The sequence below is a fragment of the Neoarius graeffei genome, chromosome 8 (assembly GCF_027579695.1).
Source record: "Neoarius graeffei isolate fNeoGra1 chromosome 8, fNeoGra1.pri, whole genome shotgun sequence".
NCBI lineage: Eukaryota > Metazoa > Chordata > Actinopteri > Siluriformes > Ariidae > Neoarius > Neoarius graeffei.
This window is the reverse complement of record NC_083576.1, coordinates 68,902,745-68,919,271: the sequence shown is the minus strand read 5'-3', so window position 1 is coordinate 68,919,271 and position 16,527 is coordinate 68,902,745. Positions and strand designations below refer to the sequence as shown.

General features: G+C 38.6%; 1 protein-coding gene across 1 annotated transcript in view; it reads left to right on the top strand.

Moving 5' to 3' along the window:
- Positions 1-16,527, top strand: part of slc30a9 (solute carrier family 30 member 9) — an 84,184-nt gene extending 67,657 nt beyond the window's left edge. Inside the window, exons 24-34 of the mRNA XM_060926736.1 lie at positions 66-133; positions 561-663; positions 2,700-2,755; positions 2,883-3,018; positions 6,494-6,533; positions 6,677-6,748; positions 6,932-7,039; positions 10,311-10,476; positions 10,572-10,701; positions 11,443-11,556; positions 14,124-16,527. Of these exons, the coding sequence (XP_060782719.1) occupies positions 66-133; positions 561-663; positions 2,700-2,755; positions 2,883-3,018; positions 6,494-6,533; positions 6,677-6,748; positions 6,932-7,039; positions 10,311-10,476; positions 10,572-10,701; positions 11,443-11,556; positions 14,124-14,168 (1,038 nt within the window). The 3' untranslated portion in view covers positions 14,169-16,527. The remainder of the gene's footprint in view (positions 1-65; positions 134-560; positions 664-2,699; positions 2,756-2,882; positions 3,019-6,493; positions 6,534-6,676; positions 6,749-6,931; positions 7,040-10,310; positions 10,477-10,571; positions 10,702-11,442; positions 11,557-14,123) is intronic.

Here is a 16,527-nt window from a genome sequence, read left to right as displayed (position 1 = left end):
TATTGCTAAGTTCATTCATAATTTAATAGTTTGTTTGTTTTGAGCATAAAAACGTCTTTCCACAGCCTCGATCAGGCAAAAGGACTACTTTCCTCCAGGGACCAGGAAAGGTGGTGATGGTAGCTATATGCATGTAAGTTTCCAAATATGCTCAAGCACTTGAACGACTTTTTTTTTTTAATAAAGAAACAAAAAGCTATCATGTGCAGTTAATTCTGAAAATTCAGTTGTGTGCTATAGCGGTCACTCAGGCTCCTTAATCAGGGTAGTTTGAGTTCAGCAGGCAGGATGTAACAGGACAGAAGTGGCTCGAAGATTGAATTAAATCCCTCACGTGTGCTCACATGAGGGATTCACCAGGCCCTTGTGAAGTACATCTGTTTAACAGACATAAACATCTGGAATTTCTCCATGAATAGCCTAGTTTGTGTTTAGTATAAAGTAAAACACGATTTCTAAAATAATCTGTAATTTCTTGAAGTGCCTTGTGATCGTTGCTGATGCAGGAATTAAAGGAATGTGCGCAAGTGTTTTGAGATGTTTTTTTTTTATTTTCTCAGAAACGGACTGAATTTCCTTTTCAAACTTCTGGCGTGGGTTTATACCGGATCAGCTAGCATGTTCTCGGAAGCTATCCACTCCCTGGCAGATACCTGTAACCAGGTTATACATTCTCATTTTTTGTTTTTCAATTGCTCTGCTAGTTAAAGTGATATTGGGTTTAAAGGGGAAGAAAGGGCAATATATACGGTTGCTGATGTGACAAAGTAACGTATTCTTAAGTATTCTATCAAATTTATGTACTAGAAAACAACGAAATATCTTGGTAATTGTAAATATAATAGTCGGTACGCTAAACCGCACAAGAGTCGCCATTTTTAAAAGACCGTGACGTCAGCCGTACCCACTGCACTAGGAGAGAAGCGTGTAATTATGGCGTCGGGCGCATCAAGTGAAAGCGACAGCTCTGTCGAATCGTACGAAGAGATCCCGCAAGACACACTGCAAGCAGGCTATGGCTTAGAAGGGTACCAGTTAGAACCTAGGAGAGGTACTCTCGACTCCGGTGATGACGAAAGAAGAGAAGAAAGCTCGAACTCGCTTGGTGTTTTTCAGCGGAAACGAGTGAAAAGACACGTCTGGAGGATCGTTATGCTTTCCATCGGTCCTGTTATTACACCCGAAAGCAACACACTGTGGCATTGTGTAGCCGATCACTTACAATTCATCCTACTTTCCGATTCACACGTGCTATTCCTAACCTCAATGAGCCAACACAACTGGGCACATACATACGTCATGAGTGTTACGCAGAGAAAATGAACGTGCATTCTGATTGGATAAAATTAATATCATGGCGGGCTGTTCAAACTGCAGAAATAGTTTGCTCGAGCTACTTACAAAACACTATAACTTTCCAACCTTAGAACAAAAAACTTTTGTAAGTCTTGAATAAGGTTCGTCAATGTGTGTTTTATTGTTATATTTACTCTATATTAGTGCTGTCAAGCGATTAAAATATTTAATCGCGATTAATGTCGCGACTGTCATAGTTAACTCGCGATTAATCGCAATTTAATCGCACATTTTTGTCACATAAAAAACCATTGTAATTCTCTTATCAGCATAAAAAAGTGAATGGGCTTGCTTTGCACCAATGTTTTTTTTTTAATTTATTGCAAAGCATAACACGTCTTGACACAGCCACTGCAAAGTGAAACCTAAGCCGAGCACCGGCGCGGGGCTAGCAAGAGAACCATGAGTGAAATGATCTACTGTTTGAGTTAGTCTACAACTAAAGAGAGAGAGGTTACACAGTGACTGTAGGCTTGACATGCTTGATTATAATATAAAGTACACTATTATATTAAGTTTAAGTTGTTCGTTGATAAATATTGCATTGAATCTGATCTTTACTGTTTCAGCTCACTTAACACATTTTGTACTTTTACACTTTCTGCCTGTTGATGCGTCGCGCTGTCCAATCAGAGGCGGCCAAATTTGCATATTACAGGAAGGATTTCTGGGATAGCATTGAGTTTACAGTTCAGAGGGATCTGGCTTCTTTAGACGCTGTCTTCTTAAAACTGAATAAATATTTAAAAAGAGCCAAATGAGCCAGTCTTTTGAACGGCTCTTTTCAAAGAACGGATCACAAAGATGTGGATCCCATCAAAGAGCCATAAATCCCATCTCTACTAGCGCGCCCTGCCCGCGCTGGTTCTTTGGGGGAGGAGGGCAGAGGACTCTGGCTGTGCGGGGCGCGGCATTACAGTCTAGCTGCTTTCGGTTTTCTAACCAAAGTCTCTATTCCAAGTTCCTGGCAGTTTCAAAGCTTATGAAAAACCTACATCATGCCACAGAGCGTTAATCTCGCGATAAAAAAATTATCGCAGTTAAAATTGAGTCAAGTTAACGCGTTAATAACGCGACATTTTTGACAGCACTATTCTATATATTGCCCTCTGTTCCCCTTTAATATACAGAAGTGTCAACATCTCTAGTTTAGGCATAGTTTGTCTTTCTAAGATAAAGCAGCCCAAAAAAAAAAGTAAAATCTGACTGCCTGAAAAGCCAGAAGCATGCCTGCTCCAATTTTCTTGTTAGCAACGTTGGCATCTGTATATAATTTTTCTGATTTGATGTTTTATTTACACTGTTCTCTTTTTTTTTTTTAATTTATTTTATTACTCCTTCAGGCTCTTCTTGCACTGGGAATAAGCCAGTCTGTGCGTAACCCTGACCCTGACCACCCGTAAGTGGTAGTAAAAAAAAAAAGTGACTTTAATTAGACACATTACACAGAGGATTTGAGTCTGAGGAACTGTTAATAGCCAGAGATGAGACACGCAGATGTTCCTTATTTTCGTTTTGTTTCAAAGGTACGGCTTTTCCAACATGCGTTACATCGCCTCCCTCATCAGCGGAGTGGGCATTTTCATGATGGGCGCCGGCCTGTCCTGGTACCACGGCATCATTGGACTTATGCACCCTCATCCAATAGAATCACTGCTCTGGGTTAGTGCCTGTTCATTTATATGTATAGAAGAGCGCATTTAGTAGAAATGTAATAATATAATTATAACGACATCTGTTTATTAATATTAATGCCAGTGAGTTCAGACAGCGGCAAGTATGGTGGTTGTGTAATCGATGAATGCACCATTTTATTTCAAATTTCATGCCATTTTAGGTGGTTTTTTTTAATACCTTTTATTGATGCTGCTCATAGTCTGTTTTAATAACACTAATTTTCCCATGTCTAAACATGTTCCATACATAAATTAATTCACATAGCTTAATCTCCAGGTTAAATACGGATATATTTAGCCTACACATGCTTTAGACAGGTGCGCCCAGGGCACTGTGTCTGGAGCGTGCTTTTGTTTTGATAGCTCAAGGGTTTCCCTCAAAACACTGGTTCCTCATTGGCTAGGAAAAAGAAATTTCGGCACGTGACTGAGGATAGCCTAGTGTATTGTAGAACGCGTGCGTATGCAGATTTCAAACCATATCTACTACAGCTTGTTCAATACTCAAACCATACAGATGAACCGTCAGCGAGTCTCGCAAATTTGTCACAAATTTTCCAGGTAAGTTGCACGATCTGCAAAAAAAAAAGCATATGTAGCGAGGCAGATTGATGTCTCGTGCCCAATATGGTGCTTTCATTACGATTATTTAAGCTGAGGAACAAGTATTTTGCGGGCGGCACGGTGGTGTAGTGGTTAGCGCTGTCGCCTCACAGCAAGAAGGTCCTGGGTTCGAGCCCCGGGGCCGGCGAGGGCCTTTCTGTGCGGAGTTTGCATGTTCTCCCCGTGTCCGCTTGGGTTTCCTCCGGGTGCTTCGGTTTCCCCCACAGTCCAAAGACATGCAGGTTAGGTTAACTGGTGACTCTAAATTGAGCGTAGGTGTGAATGTGAGTGTGAATGGTTGTCTGTGTCTATGTGACAGCCCTGTGATGACCTGGCGACTTGTCCAGGGTGTACCCCGCCTTTTGCCCGTAGTCAGCTGGGATAGGCTCCAGCTTGCCTGCGACCCTGTAGAACAGGATAAAGCGGCTAGAGATAATGATGAGATGAGACAAGTATTTTGCCCAGGGCTTTGAACCGGTTCAAGGAACGAAAACGAAAACCGGGAACTTTTCTATTTCATATGGAACAGAAACGAAACCAGAAACTTTATTATTTTTTATGTTCCGGAACAGAAACGCTTATTAAAAATAATGGTAACCGGTTAATACCGTTTTTTATTTCGTTCCTCAAAGTTTCCGTAGCCTGCAAATAAAAAAAGTCATTCTTCTCCTGCGCAAGTTTCTATGACCCGCTAGGGTTCACTTCCTGTGTGACGTTCGCTGACTGAATGTAGAGAGCGGGAGGGTGGACTACTATCACGTCTCCATATCTTAAATAAGAGGTAAATATTGCAGTCTATCGTTATTCAAAAACGTCAATTTCAAACACGATATCAATATATTTTCCACGTTAATGAGAGGCTCGCGAACATTAAATGACGTTAACCTCTGTTAGCCTATCAATGCATAGGGCCTGACTAGCCTTTGGTAACACACTAAACGAATTCTCTTTCATTTTTGGCACTTTTTCTGTTTGTGTAGATGGGAAGACATACTGAGAATCCAAATCGCCAACATTTGAAATAATTGTTTTGAATTATTTCTTATCTTATTTAATGAAGGTTGTAATAGAATTAGCCTACATTTGGCTTAAGCTGGATGAGACAGAGACATAATTTTATAGCCATTTGTTAAACAGCTGACAGGGAACGTAATTAACCGTTCCGGGAACGAAATTTTTTTGTTCTAACCGGTTCGGAAACATCTATTTAATGGTGGAACGCAAAACCGGAAATGTTAAAATTATGTTTCTGTTCGGAATGAACCAATAGGAAAAAAATTCTGGTTCAAAGCCCTGATTTTGCCGCTTCTGAACACCGGCACCCCTCATTTCAGAATTGTCATTTGTATGCAAATGAGGTTAAAATATGCTAATATGCATGTTTCTTTCATGGTGTTTATAGCCACATTTTAAAGGGCTGCCAAAAGCATGGTTTGGCTACTAATTAACAGTAATTAATATGAATGTATGGAAATTATGAGATGTGTAAATTAGTGGGTTGAGACACTTTTTTTTTTAAAGATGTTCATGGTCCATAGAAACTTCCAGATATTATTTAAGCAATAAAATGAATAGAAAACCTATTGATATTACCATTTATCCTCATAAACTGTATGTAAATTAGATAATTTTATGCTAAACAATTATGCACAGAAATTTTTTATTTTTTTTTTTAAAGTGTAGCACAGAAAATTTCACCAAATTTGGTAACAAAATTCTGAGAATAAAACATCAGGGTTTTTTTTTTTTTCTTATAAAACAATACAATTGCTCCTTGTTAATTGCCTGTTGTTTTTATACAGGCCCATTTCTCTGAGCCATTAACCTTCATCCTACCAAGTGGGGTCCATCTGGACCCCGCACCTATATGTTTGTTTGCCATTTTAAAAATATGTGACATACTGCCTCACCGTTTTATGAATTTGTCGGAATTTATGTCTTAATTAAAACACTAAAGCACCGGAAGATCAGCTTTTTGCATTGTGAAGGTATAATTAATTTGTTACTGGGGTCCAACCGGACCCCAGAGTAAAGTTTATCTGTCTTTTATTTTATAATTGAATAGCACACTGAAAGTTAACTTCTTTTATTTCTTTTATGTTCCATAATGAAACTACCAAGGCATTCCTTCTTGGGGTCCGTGTGGACCCCACTGCTGCAATAAGCACAGGCTGCAAAACAAAAGCCCTGTATTATTTTACAATTACTTTTTTGTTTTAAATTCTGTAAGAAAAGACCTAAGTTTTAATCCAGAATGTTTTACAGCTGCATGAGCTGCAAAAATCATGTATATAATGCCAATTTTTTTTGTGGCGCTATAATTTGCTACATGTATGCTAGTTATTGCAATATTCTTGCAATGTTATTGCATTTATAATACATTATTGATATTCAGCCATAGTGGATTTTGTTCTTCAATAAAGTTATGTCTGTTTGCTGCATTGAATTGGTTCTTACTGCATTGATTTCAAGGTATTCCCTCCTGGGGTCCATACGGACCCCGCCTGGTAGTTTGCGTATGTAAAATTGGCTGGTAGGATGAAGGTTAAGTGTGTTCTTTATGCCTTGGGCCCTTTAGTGTATTGCTGTTATTAATACAAGATGTTCTGAACAAAACTTATCTGGTGATTTTTGTCTTTATAAGCTTTAATTTTAAAGAAAAGTATTGGGGTCCAAACGGACCCCACATGGTAAGATTAAGGTGTAAAATAGCATGGTAGGATGAGGGTTAAACCGATTTGCCTGACTTATTTTTAATTAATCAACGTATTTCAAAGATTAATAATTTGTTTTACATTTCTTGTCTGTGCTTCAAATTTCTGTCTGAAAGTGATTTAATATCTGTGTTTGTCTTGCAGGCGTACTGTATTTTAGCTGGATCTCTAGTTTCAGAAGGAGGTAATAGTTCATCTACAGCATATTTTTGCAGTTATCTTTGGTACAGTATGTAAGGGGGAAAATTTACAATTGTGAACTGCTTGTTTAAATGTAGATACAAGTATTATTAAGCGTCGCTAAGTTCTTATGTTTACTGCACACAGCAACACTCCTGGTGGCCATTAATGAAATCAAGAAGAGTGCTCATGAGCAAGGACTCTCATTCTATGAATATGGTATGTTTCACATTTAAACCGTTCAACTAAATGTTTCCAAGGTTTGTCTGAAACTTCTTTTGTATTTACAGTATGTTGTGCATTTACTTCAGTCACAGATAAGGTCGTTTCCTCTTAAAGGCTTTTATTTCCTGTCTTTGAGGAATACATGAGGGTGTTACTTACTGTATGTGTGTGTTTCAGTAATGCAGAGTCGAGACCCTAGTACCAATGTGGTCTTGCTGGAGGATGCTGCAGCTGTTCTGGGTGTGGTGATGGCTGCAGGCTGTATGGGTCTAACATCACTGACGGGTGAATGCACACACAATCAACTAATTACCATGCACTTTTTTTTTTCCTTCTGAGGTGCCATATGTCAGCTCATTTAGATTTGTCGTCATGTATAACTTACTTACATATACAGTTACTTAATACATTGTACTGAGAGCACTAGTCTATATTCGGGGATATAAGCATTGTCCCTCAATTGAAATTCAGCTTGTTTTTTAATGCTTTAGTTTGTTTAGCTCTGCATTACCTTCCATATCCTCACAGTTGAAAAGTGGATTAGATGACGGAGAGAACGCCTGCAGTGTACTATCTGTCTGGTGTGATTTATTTAGTTCTTTGGATGATTACTTTTACTCATGTCATTAAAAAAAAAAAAACACAACCACCTGATTTTACTTGGCTACACCAGTTGCCTTTGAGCAAGCACTACCTGGACCTGCATGATGTCCACTTTAATGCCGACATCTCGGAATGTTTTAAGGAATAATAATAATAATAGTAGGTATTGAATATTAGTATACTGTATTGGAGAGACTGATGAGGGAGTGGCTATGCCATATATAGTGATTTGAACTAACTTGTTTTGTGACTGTCCCACAACGTTTAAATGTAACTATAAACTGATAAAACATCACACTTTTTTTTTTTTTTTTTAAATCCCCCGTTGGTTGAAAAGCCCAAAGGGGGATTATGTTGTGGCGATTTCCGTCTGTCCTGGGAAGGGTGCTCACCTTCTGAAATCAACTCCTTTCACAATTTTTGGAGGAATTTCACCAAACTTGGCAGGATTCTTTGTTATATGTCGGTACTATGCATATTGTAATTTCGTTCAGTTAGGTCACATTTTACCAGAGTTACAGCCCTTGATTAACAAAATTATACTTTGACAATTTTTTTTGGGGGGGGGGCTTTTTTTTTTTCACCTTTATTGGATAGGACAGTGTAGAGACAGGAAATGAGCAGGAGAGAGAGAGACAGGGGGGATTGGGAAATGACCTCGGGTCGGAATCGAACCCTGGTCCCCGGATTTATGGTATGGTGCCTTATCCACCTGAGCCACGATGCCCCCATACTTTGACAATTTTGAGAGTGTTTTTTCCTTCTGAAATCAACAACTCTCACAATTTTTGGAGGAATTTCTCGAAGCTTGGCAAAAGGCCTTGTTATATGACGGTAATATGCATACTGCGATTTAATTTTGTTTGTGAAAATTTTACCAGAGTTTTGACCCTTGATTAAATAACTTGTACTTTGACAATTTCATGAGGGTGTATGTTCTTCTGAAATCGACTCCTGTCACAATTTGTGGAGGAATTTCACCAAACTTGGCAGAAGGCTTTGTTATATGACAGTTATACGCATATTGAAATTTAATTTAATTTGGGCAAATTTTACCAGCGTTATGCCCTTGATTATTAACAAACTTGTACTTTGGCAATTTCATCAAGGTGTGCTCGCCTTCTGAAATCAACTCCTCTAACAATTTTTGGAGGAATTTCACCAAACTTGACAGGATTCTTTGTTATATGTCGGTAATACACATTTGCAGTTTTGTTAAATTCAGGAGCATTTAACCAGAGTTATGGCCTAGTTGCCAGCGGGGGATATTGTGCTCTCAGAGCACTCTTGTTCAGTAAATAAAAAATTGTAATCATTAGCAAGATAGAAGGGAAATAAAACACCTAGGCTGTGCTGTTATTTAACAATTATTTGTCAAAGGTGAAGTGAATATCGGTGAATAATAACCAAGACTAAGTCAAAGTAATTATTCACCAATATTCACGGAGCCTGAGGCAGATAATAGTTTTTAGTATAAATACACAGGTGATTATTTAAAAAATAATAATAATAATTTCAAACTTCAAAAGTGGCACTTAAATGTAATGCATGCAGAGTTGTCACCTATACCAAATCACATACAATACTTTTATTTTGAAATGGATAAAATAAATCACAATGCCACCTTACCTTTGAATAATTTTAGACCAAACTTCATAGTACCTTTTAGTGCTTTTAGGAACAGCATTTTCTTTCATAATTTGTAGTTCTTCCTCACGGTGACAAAGCGATTGGCCGCCATTTTGTTGAGTCGTTTGAGGCGATTATTGAGAAATTCCGACTATTTCTCGATAATTGGTGCATCACCTCTGTATTTGTATTCAAGGAAAATGATGCATAATCATAATGAGCCAAGTCACGCCACTTGAAGTTGATAATTATCCGAAAACAGTATGTCCCAAAGTGTTTTATTCCTGTTGTACAACAGCAATTTGCCAAAGGTTACATTTTTTAAAAACTTGATAATGGATACATTAAATCTAATTATAAAATCATAAAAATATAAAGTTGTGGAATTTCAGTAAAGCAAGTTGGTTCCTGTTGTAACTTAAGTTATAGCAGCTGCAAGCCATTGTTCTGTCACCATTCACCACCACCATTCTCTCAATCTTGAAGTTAATAAGACAAAAAAAAAAAGAAATACTGTTTATCATGGTACCAAGAATTCAGAAAATGTACAGGAAAATTCCATCCTAAAGACGTCCCCAGAAGCAAACCAAAAGCCTGATCTCCGTTACAAAATGCCTACACTGATGCGGCACGGTGGTGTAGTGGTTAGCACGGTCGCCTCACAGCAAGAAGGTCCTGGGTTCGAGCCCAGCAGCCGGCGAGGGCCTTTCTGTGTAGAGTTTGCATGTTCTCCCCGTGTCTGCGTGGGTTTCCTCCGGGTGCTCCGGTTTCCCCCACAGTCCAAAGACATGCAGTTAGGTTGACGTGGGGTGGCCTTGGGCTGAGGTGCCCTTGAGCAAGGTACCTGACCCCTGACTGCTCCCCAGGCGCTCTAGTGTGGCTGCCCACTGCTCTGAGTGTGTGCGTGTGTGTTCACTGCTTCAGATGGGTTAAATGCAGAGGATGAATTTCACTGTGCTTGAAGTGTGCATGTGACAAATAAAGGTTTCTTCTTCGCCATATCAACCACTACACACTTTTTTTTTAATCTGTTTAAGTAGAGCGTCCCGTCCACCATAAAAGTCCCTGTGTACGTTGTTACTATAGAAATCATAATGTATTAAAATGAGTGCGTTAATATAAGTTTGTAATTTGCCAGCGCTGCTGTCAGGGTTGCTGTTAAACAATTTGAACATTTTTGGATCAAACAAATCTGAGAATTCAACAGCAAAATTCCCTTGGTTGATCGTACTGTAACATGCTGCTGCTGCTGCTACTGTGACTTGCTCTGACTGAACATAGGCTGAGAGCTGCTAAGTGTTGATATGCTTTCGCTGTCTTTTAGGTAACCCTTATTATGACAGTCTTGGATCCCTGGGTGTGGGCACTTTGCTGGGCACCGTCTCAGCCTTCCTTATCTACACCAATACAGAAGCTCTGTTGGGTCGTTCCATCCAGGCCGAGCATGTGCAGAAACTCACCGAGTTCCTGGAGAACGATCCTGCTGTCAGGTAAATCTTTAAAAATCATACACAGACCAGCAGAGCAGTTTTGAGTCTATGAAGAATGAGTGCATATGCACTAACGTGTTCTGTCGTGTCCTCAGAGCGATTCATGACGTGAAGGCCACGGATATGGGACTGGGTAAAGTGCGCTTCAAGGCTGAGGTTGACTTTGATGGACGAGTGGTCACACGGTCCTATTTGGAAAAGCAGGACATTGATCAGATCCTTAATGTATGTACAGAGCAGTCACACTGTGAAATAGGCATGTAGCAATATATTGTAAGACGATAAATCGTGATGCAAATTTGACACTGAATCAATGAAATAAAAAAAAGTTAATCGTGATTATCAGGCTGCGTGATCTTAGATTTTCCTAACTGTAATTGTGTTGTTTATACAGCAGAGGATGAGATAATGTAAAATAACAGGAACACACGTTACTTCATGGTAGGCGGAAGTAACACAGCAATAATGCTACAAAAACACAAGCAGATCTAAGATGGGAAAGAGCTGTTTTGTGCTTGGCTGTACAGATAGATTTAACAAAAAATTGAAGCTCTCTTTTTACAGACTGTTAAAGTGAAGAAAATGGCAGTAATAAAATTTACAAGTTAATAAGAAAAGGCCTATTTATTAACTTTTTGATTTCTAATAAAAGGAATATTTTGGTTAATAGGCCTATATTTTACGCCAACCTTTACAAATGTGGGTGAATATTGTTGGTTATTAAGAAATTAACCAAAAAAAAGTTTTTATTGAAAAAAGGAATATTAAAGTTGATAAGGAATGGGCAATTTTTTTTAACAATAAAATTTTCTTAGTTTATTTATTTATTTTCAGAAAATTATGGGAAAATTGAATCGTGAACCCACTATCGTGAATAGCGTTGAATCGTGAATTGTTTGTATGCCTACTGTGGACTAGTGTACGTCTTGCGTAACAAAAATTGAGCTGCGTGCTTTCTGGTTGTAGGACATTCAGCAAGTGAAGACTCCCGAAGAGTTGGAGGCCTTTATGCTGAAGCATGGCGAGAACGTCATTGACACCCTGGGAGCAGAGGTGGACCGTCTGGAGAAAGAGCTCAAGGTGCATCGGTCTTGTTAAAACGCACACATGCATCCACAAACATTTTCTGTTCCTATTAATTATTGTGGATTTCTTGTTAGTTCTGCATTTATGTTAAAAGAATATGAACATGCTGAGCGCCCACTTCCACATTCATAAAAGACTGTTCACATAATAACGGCAGGATAATCAATTTCACTCTTTCGCTTTCGATCAGTTTCTCTTTTGCGGTGGGAACACCCACTGTAAACACGATAAAATCTGTCAGACATAGTTCCGACTATTTGGAGGTAAAACTTGTTGTGAGATGGCACGCGGATTTTATGCACATTGGATGATTCAGGACAGCGATTTAGTTCGATCTTAAGAACTGCGATCCTGATGAGCGGTGTCCCTTTTTTAATTTTTTTTTTAACTTCGACTCGATCCAGCTGAAGATCAGCTCGAGTAAGTGTAAATATTTCTTCTATTTCTGATGAGCAGATCAATAGATATGTGTGCGCTGTAGTGCATACACAGGAAAAATGACTGAGCAATTTTTCCCAGAGTTAGAAGTATTTTCCCCAAAAACAGTTATTATTGCTCTATTTTGAGTTTAGAGAGTAAAGTTTGGAGTTGGAGTGGGAGCAAAATTACAGAGTAACTGAGTAACAGAGTTGGTTGTGGCTCTGAACTGAGTAAAATAGTACAGGATTTAATTTCAAGACACAATGAATAGTCAAATACCAGCTAAATGAAGCTGTTGTAAAAAGCAGTTTTAGAACTGTGTTGGAATGAGTGGGGGAAAAAACATGACCTTATCTATTGTGACTTCACCTGATGGGCTTAAGAGATGGTAGTGGCAGGGGTTTTCACTCTTCTCATTGAATGGAATGGAATTTTTTACTTTTCTCATTGAATACTCCTCCCACTCCCAACCCTTTATCCCAAAACAATAGGACAGATATTTTGATGGACAGTTAATTCATACATGTCAACCTTTCGTCAATCAAATCTGTATAACCAACCTCCAAAATCCTTATTTCCCTTATAAAATCCGTATAAGATGCAAATTAAAATAATTTACCTAAAATTTGAATGATAATTAACAATGATATATCCCAGTTACTTTTTATTCAATATTAATAACAATATACCTTCAGAATGAATACAAAGCTGTCTATGACTTCACGGTTGGCGGGATTCTCGCAATGCGGTGTGCGCATGATCAAAAGTGGAACGAAGTCTCGCTACCACAAGATAACGCGCGATTTCATAAGACTCTTTACTGGCTGTCTGTGGTGTACAGTAAATGTTATGCGCTCTTTTATCATCGTGGGAATTGATTATAGCTCTAAATAAATATTGAAGTTTTTTTTTAAAGAATCCGTATAACTTTATTTATACGCCCGTATACTACGTTTATTGAATCAAATCCGTATAAAATACGGACATTCCGTATAGGTTGACATGTATGTTAATTATCCAAAGCAATGGAGCAGATGTAAGTTTTTGTGCTTGATACATTCCTCAGACTGAACAGAATCACCTCAAGTTATCAAAATGGTTCGACACAATGGGTAAGGTCATGGTTTTTTTCACACGTTCCAACACAATTCTAAAACTACTATTTGCAACATCTTCAATTATCTGTTTGTTTTTTTAGAGTGCAATCATGACATACATACTCTATTGTAGCTGAACTTGTGCTGAATACAAAAAAAGTCATATGACTTTGAAAATACTGCTTGGATTTGTTGAAACTGACAACAAAATCCGAGCATACCAAAATCATTAGGGTGCCAGAAAATACCCTCAGACCCCAGAGGGTTAATCAGTATTTATATTTCCTGTGGAATGTAAATTTGTTTGAATTTGAGCTTTTACTGATTTAAAAAAAAAAAATATATTTTCATAGCTCATAGCATAAAATGCATCTTGCAGCCACTGCTGTGCAATATTTATGCATGCATAGTGGGAGTCCCAGTGTTGTGTGTCCCTGAGGGTGGGTGGAACACTGAAGCACAGACAGACGGAAAATGATGTGCAACACAGTCTTTTATTAATATTTTTGCTTTTGAGCATCATGTTTGGGTTTATCCCACACACGCGTAAACAATCTGGTCGGAAGACAGCCACCTCTTTGCTCTCTTCCTCCTTTTCTCTGCTCCGTCATCACTACAAGAGACACACACATCAATCGACAACAGGTTTGGTCACTTTACCACTCGCCTTCCCTGATCCCGCCCTCAATTCACAAACCGATACTTGACCACGCCCTTGCTGCCACACCCAGGAACTTTGTACTATGCGAGATGATGTATGCATGAACTGCAAGTCAGGTATAGAGAGCAGACTGGGTTGTGATGTCACATTTGCTGATCACCAGTGCATACTGGTTATACTTGTGGTTCATGTTTAGTTTTCTTATGCTTATGTAACCCATATGATCATTTCTGCAGTACACTTGTGTAAAATTGAAGAAGCAGGTGGATGGAGTATACTGTAGCAAACCGTCCAGCTAGTTCCTTGGGGTTTTCCTCTGCTAGGTAATATTTCACACTGAAATTCATAGCATTCTATTTTTTTTTTCTTTTTTCCAAAAACAGCAACGCAACCCGGAAGTTCGGCACGTTGATCTGGAGATCCTGTAACGCCGTGAGGCTGAAGTGGGCCACAGCATCTCTGGCAGAGAAGAAGCTGGCCAAGTTGAAGGAGGTTTAGGTGGTTTTGCACCTCTACTGTACCAGCTCTTACCCCATCCAGATGAAGTCTTAATTTTCATCCGTACCACGTCATTGTAGCTCTCGCTCAATCCACATATCCGGTATGCAGAAGGTGGTCTGTTGGGTCTGAGTTCATACACAAGACCCAACAAGCTGACACTCATGAAGACGAGTCCTGTTTTATTGTAATAATACTAATGTAGGAACTCTGTTTTTTTTTTGTCTTAAGTTATGTTTATGGAAATCATGAGCTGCTCCTTCAACAGCACTCTGAGATGAAGCATAGATGTATGACTCTCTGGGTGTCTGTCTGACGAGTCTCATTTGTAGACCAAGTTCCCTCCTTTTACCAGGCCGGGTGCCCTACAAGGAAAAACATTTCTGTTTATTCCACAAGTGTTTGTTTTTTATTCCTTGTCCAAGTGAGTACGGAATGCAAGGATGAATGATCATGTATAGGTTGGAAAGCTCTTAAAAGTGGTTTTGACAAATTCCTTAGGTTTTTTTTTTTGGAGGGGGGGTGAATTATAATCTAGATTAGGTTTATATACTAATAATATAGAAAAATATATTTTCTCTTCAAGTTCTGATGAGTAACCGTAGATGCTAATATATTTGTCTTACATCATTGCACTGAAGAGTGTGTGGATTAATTAGTTGTAATTATTGTAGTTTAAATGACAATTTGTGACCGTATATTGAGATGATGTATGCTTGATTCGAAAGTAGTCCAGCTCCTGAGAAGGTTTTTAAACTCTGACAGGTATTCACTGTAAATCTTTGAGTTTTCATGATGACAGTAAGAGAGCTAATAGAAGTTAAACCCCCTCACATCCTCTACCATTCATCACAAGAACGACAGCCAAAGCTGTCACGGCTGATCTTTTGGAACGTGCAACCTTATAATCCAACCTACCACATAACAAAAGCCCATGAGATAGATACCAACAAAGGACATCCTTGGAGGCGCCATGGCTCAGTCGACTAAGGCGCCATACCATAAATCCAGGGACCCGGGTTCGATTCCGACCCGAGGTCATTTCCCGATCCCTCCCCGTCTCTCTCTCCAGCTCGTTTCCTGTCTCTACACTGTCCTATCCAATAAAGGTGAAAAAAGCCCCAAAAAAATCTTTAAAAAAAAAAAAGGACATCCTTTCTTCTAGCAGTGATAGTAAAGAATGCTGCGATAACTCTCACCGGTTTCTTTATCCCTGTACAAAACACATCTTGCTCTTCATCTACAGCCTCATCCTCTGCTCACAACACTAGCGAAGAGCTAGCACGATATCCGTCTAATCAGCTTGGTGATTAGGAATGAAAATTGTGAACAGGGTGGTGAAAACTGGGTTTTTGTTACAGGCTGTAAAATGACCAACATCAAGTCGTGATGTTCACTCGGAAAATGCGGACGCGTAGATTGGTGTGAGAAGTGACGTTGCAGCAGTTAAGGATCTGAGATGATGATAAGGTTATGAGCGCAAATCCCATGGCTGCTAGAGGTGCTCGGCTTTATGCTTGGATGAAATCCTGTCTCATTGTTAAGCGACTGGATAAACTTCTGCATCTGCAAAATGAATAAATGTCAATGTTGAAAATAAACCATCCTTCATTACGTGCTACGAATACAGGGGTCCTCTGAAAAATTCTCACTGTAGTCCATGTCGATAGTGTAGATGTGATTACAACAGACATGTTTCTGTCCTGAGAAATAAACAAAAATAATTTACTTGAAACTTAATGGAAATCTAATATTGATTTTTTTTTAAATTATTTTTATTATTTTTTTAATTCCGTCAATAAATATTTACAATGCTGGATTATATAATTCAAATCTTACATTTTAACAAGAAATGTCTTCCAATGACAGACCTGAGTATGTACAGTATATTAAAAGTAAATATATTTACGTACAGAATGCAGAATATCTTTCCATCTTCTGAAAGGATAGAGTGTACTGATGAATTTGCAAATACATTTGGCTAAAAATTCATGAAATCATTTGACAGAATTCCTCCTTTAATTTAAGTAAATGTTGTTGTTTTTTTTCCCTGTTCATTTGTTAGCACAAAAAGGTCAATATTTGTCTGTGTGGTAATCGCACATCTGTGACACTTTCAGAAATATTCACTTTTCCAGCTAGCAGACACCTGTACAGACTAAACTTACAAAAGATGTCCCCTTGATCGTACCACACCCCTGACAAATAAGTTTCTCAGAGGTTTTAAAATTTTAGGATTATTTTGTCCTGTTTTTCGATGTGACTGTAATAAAGTTTGTCTATTACAAG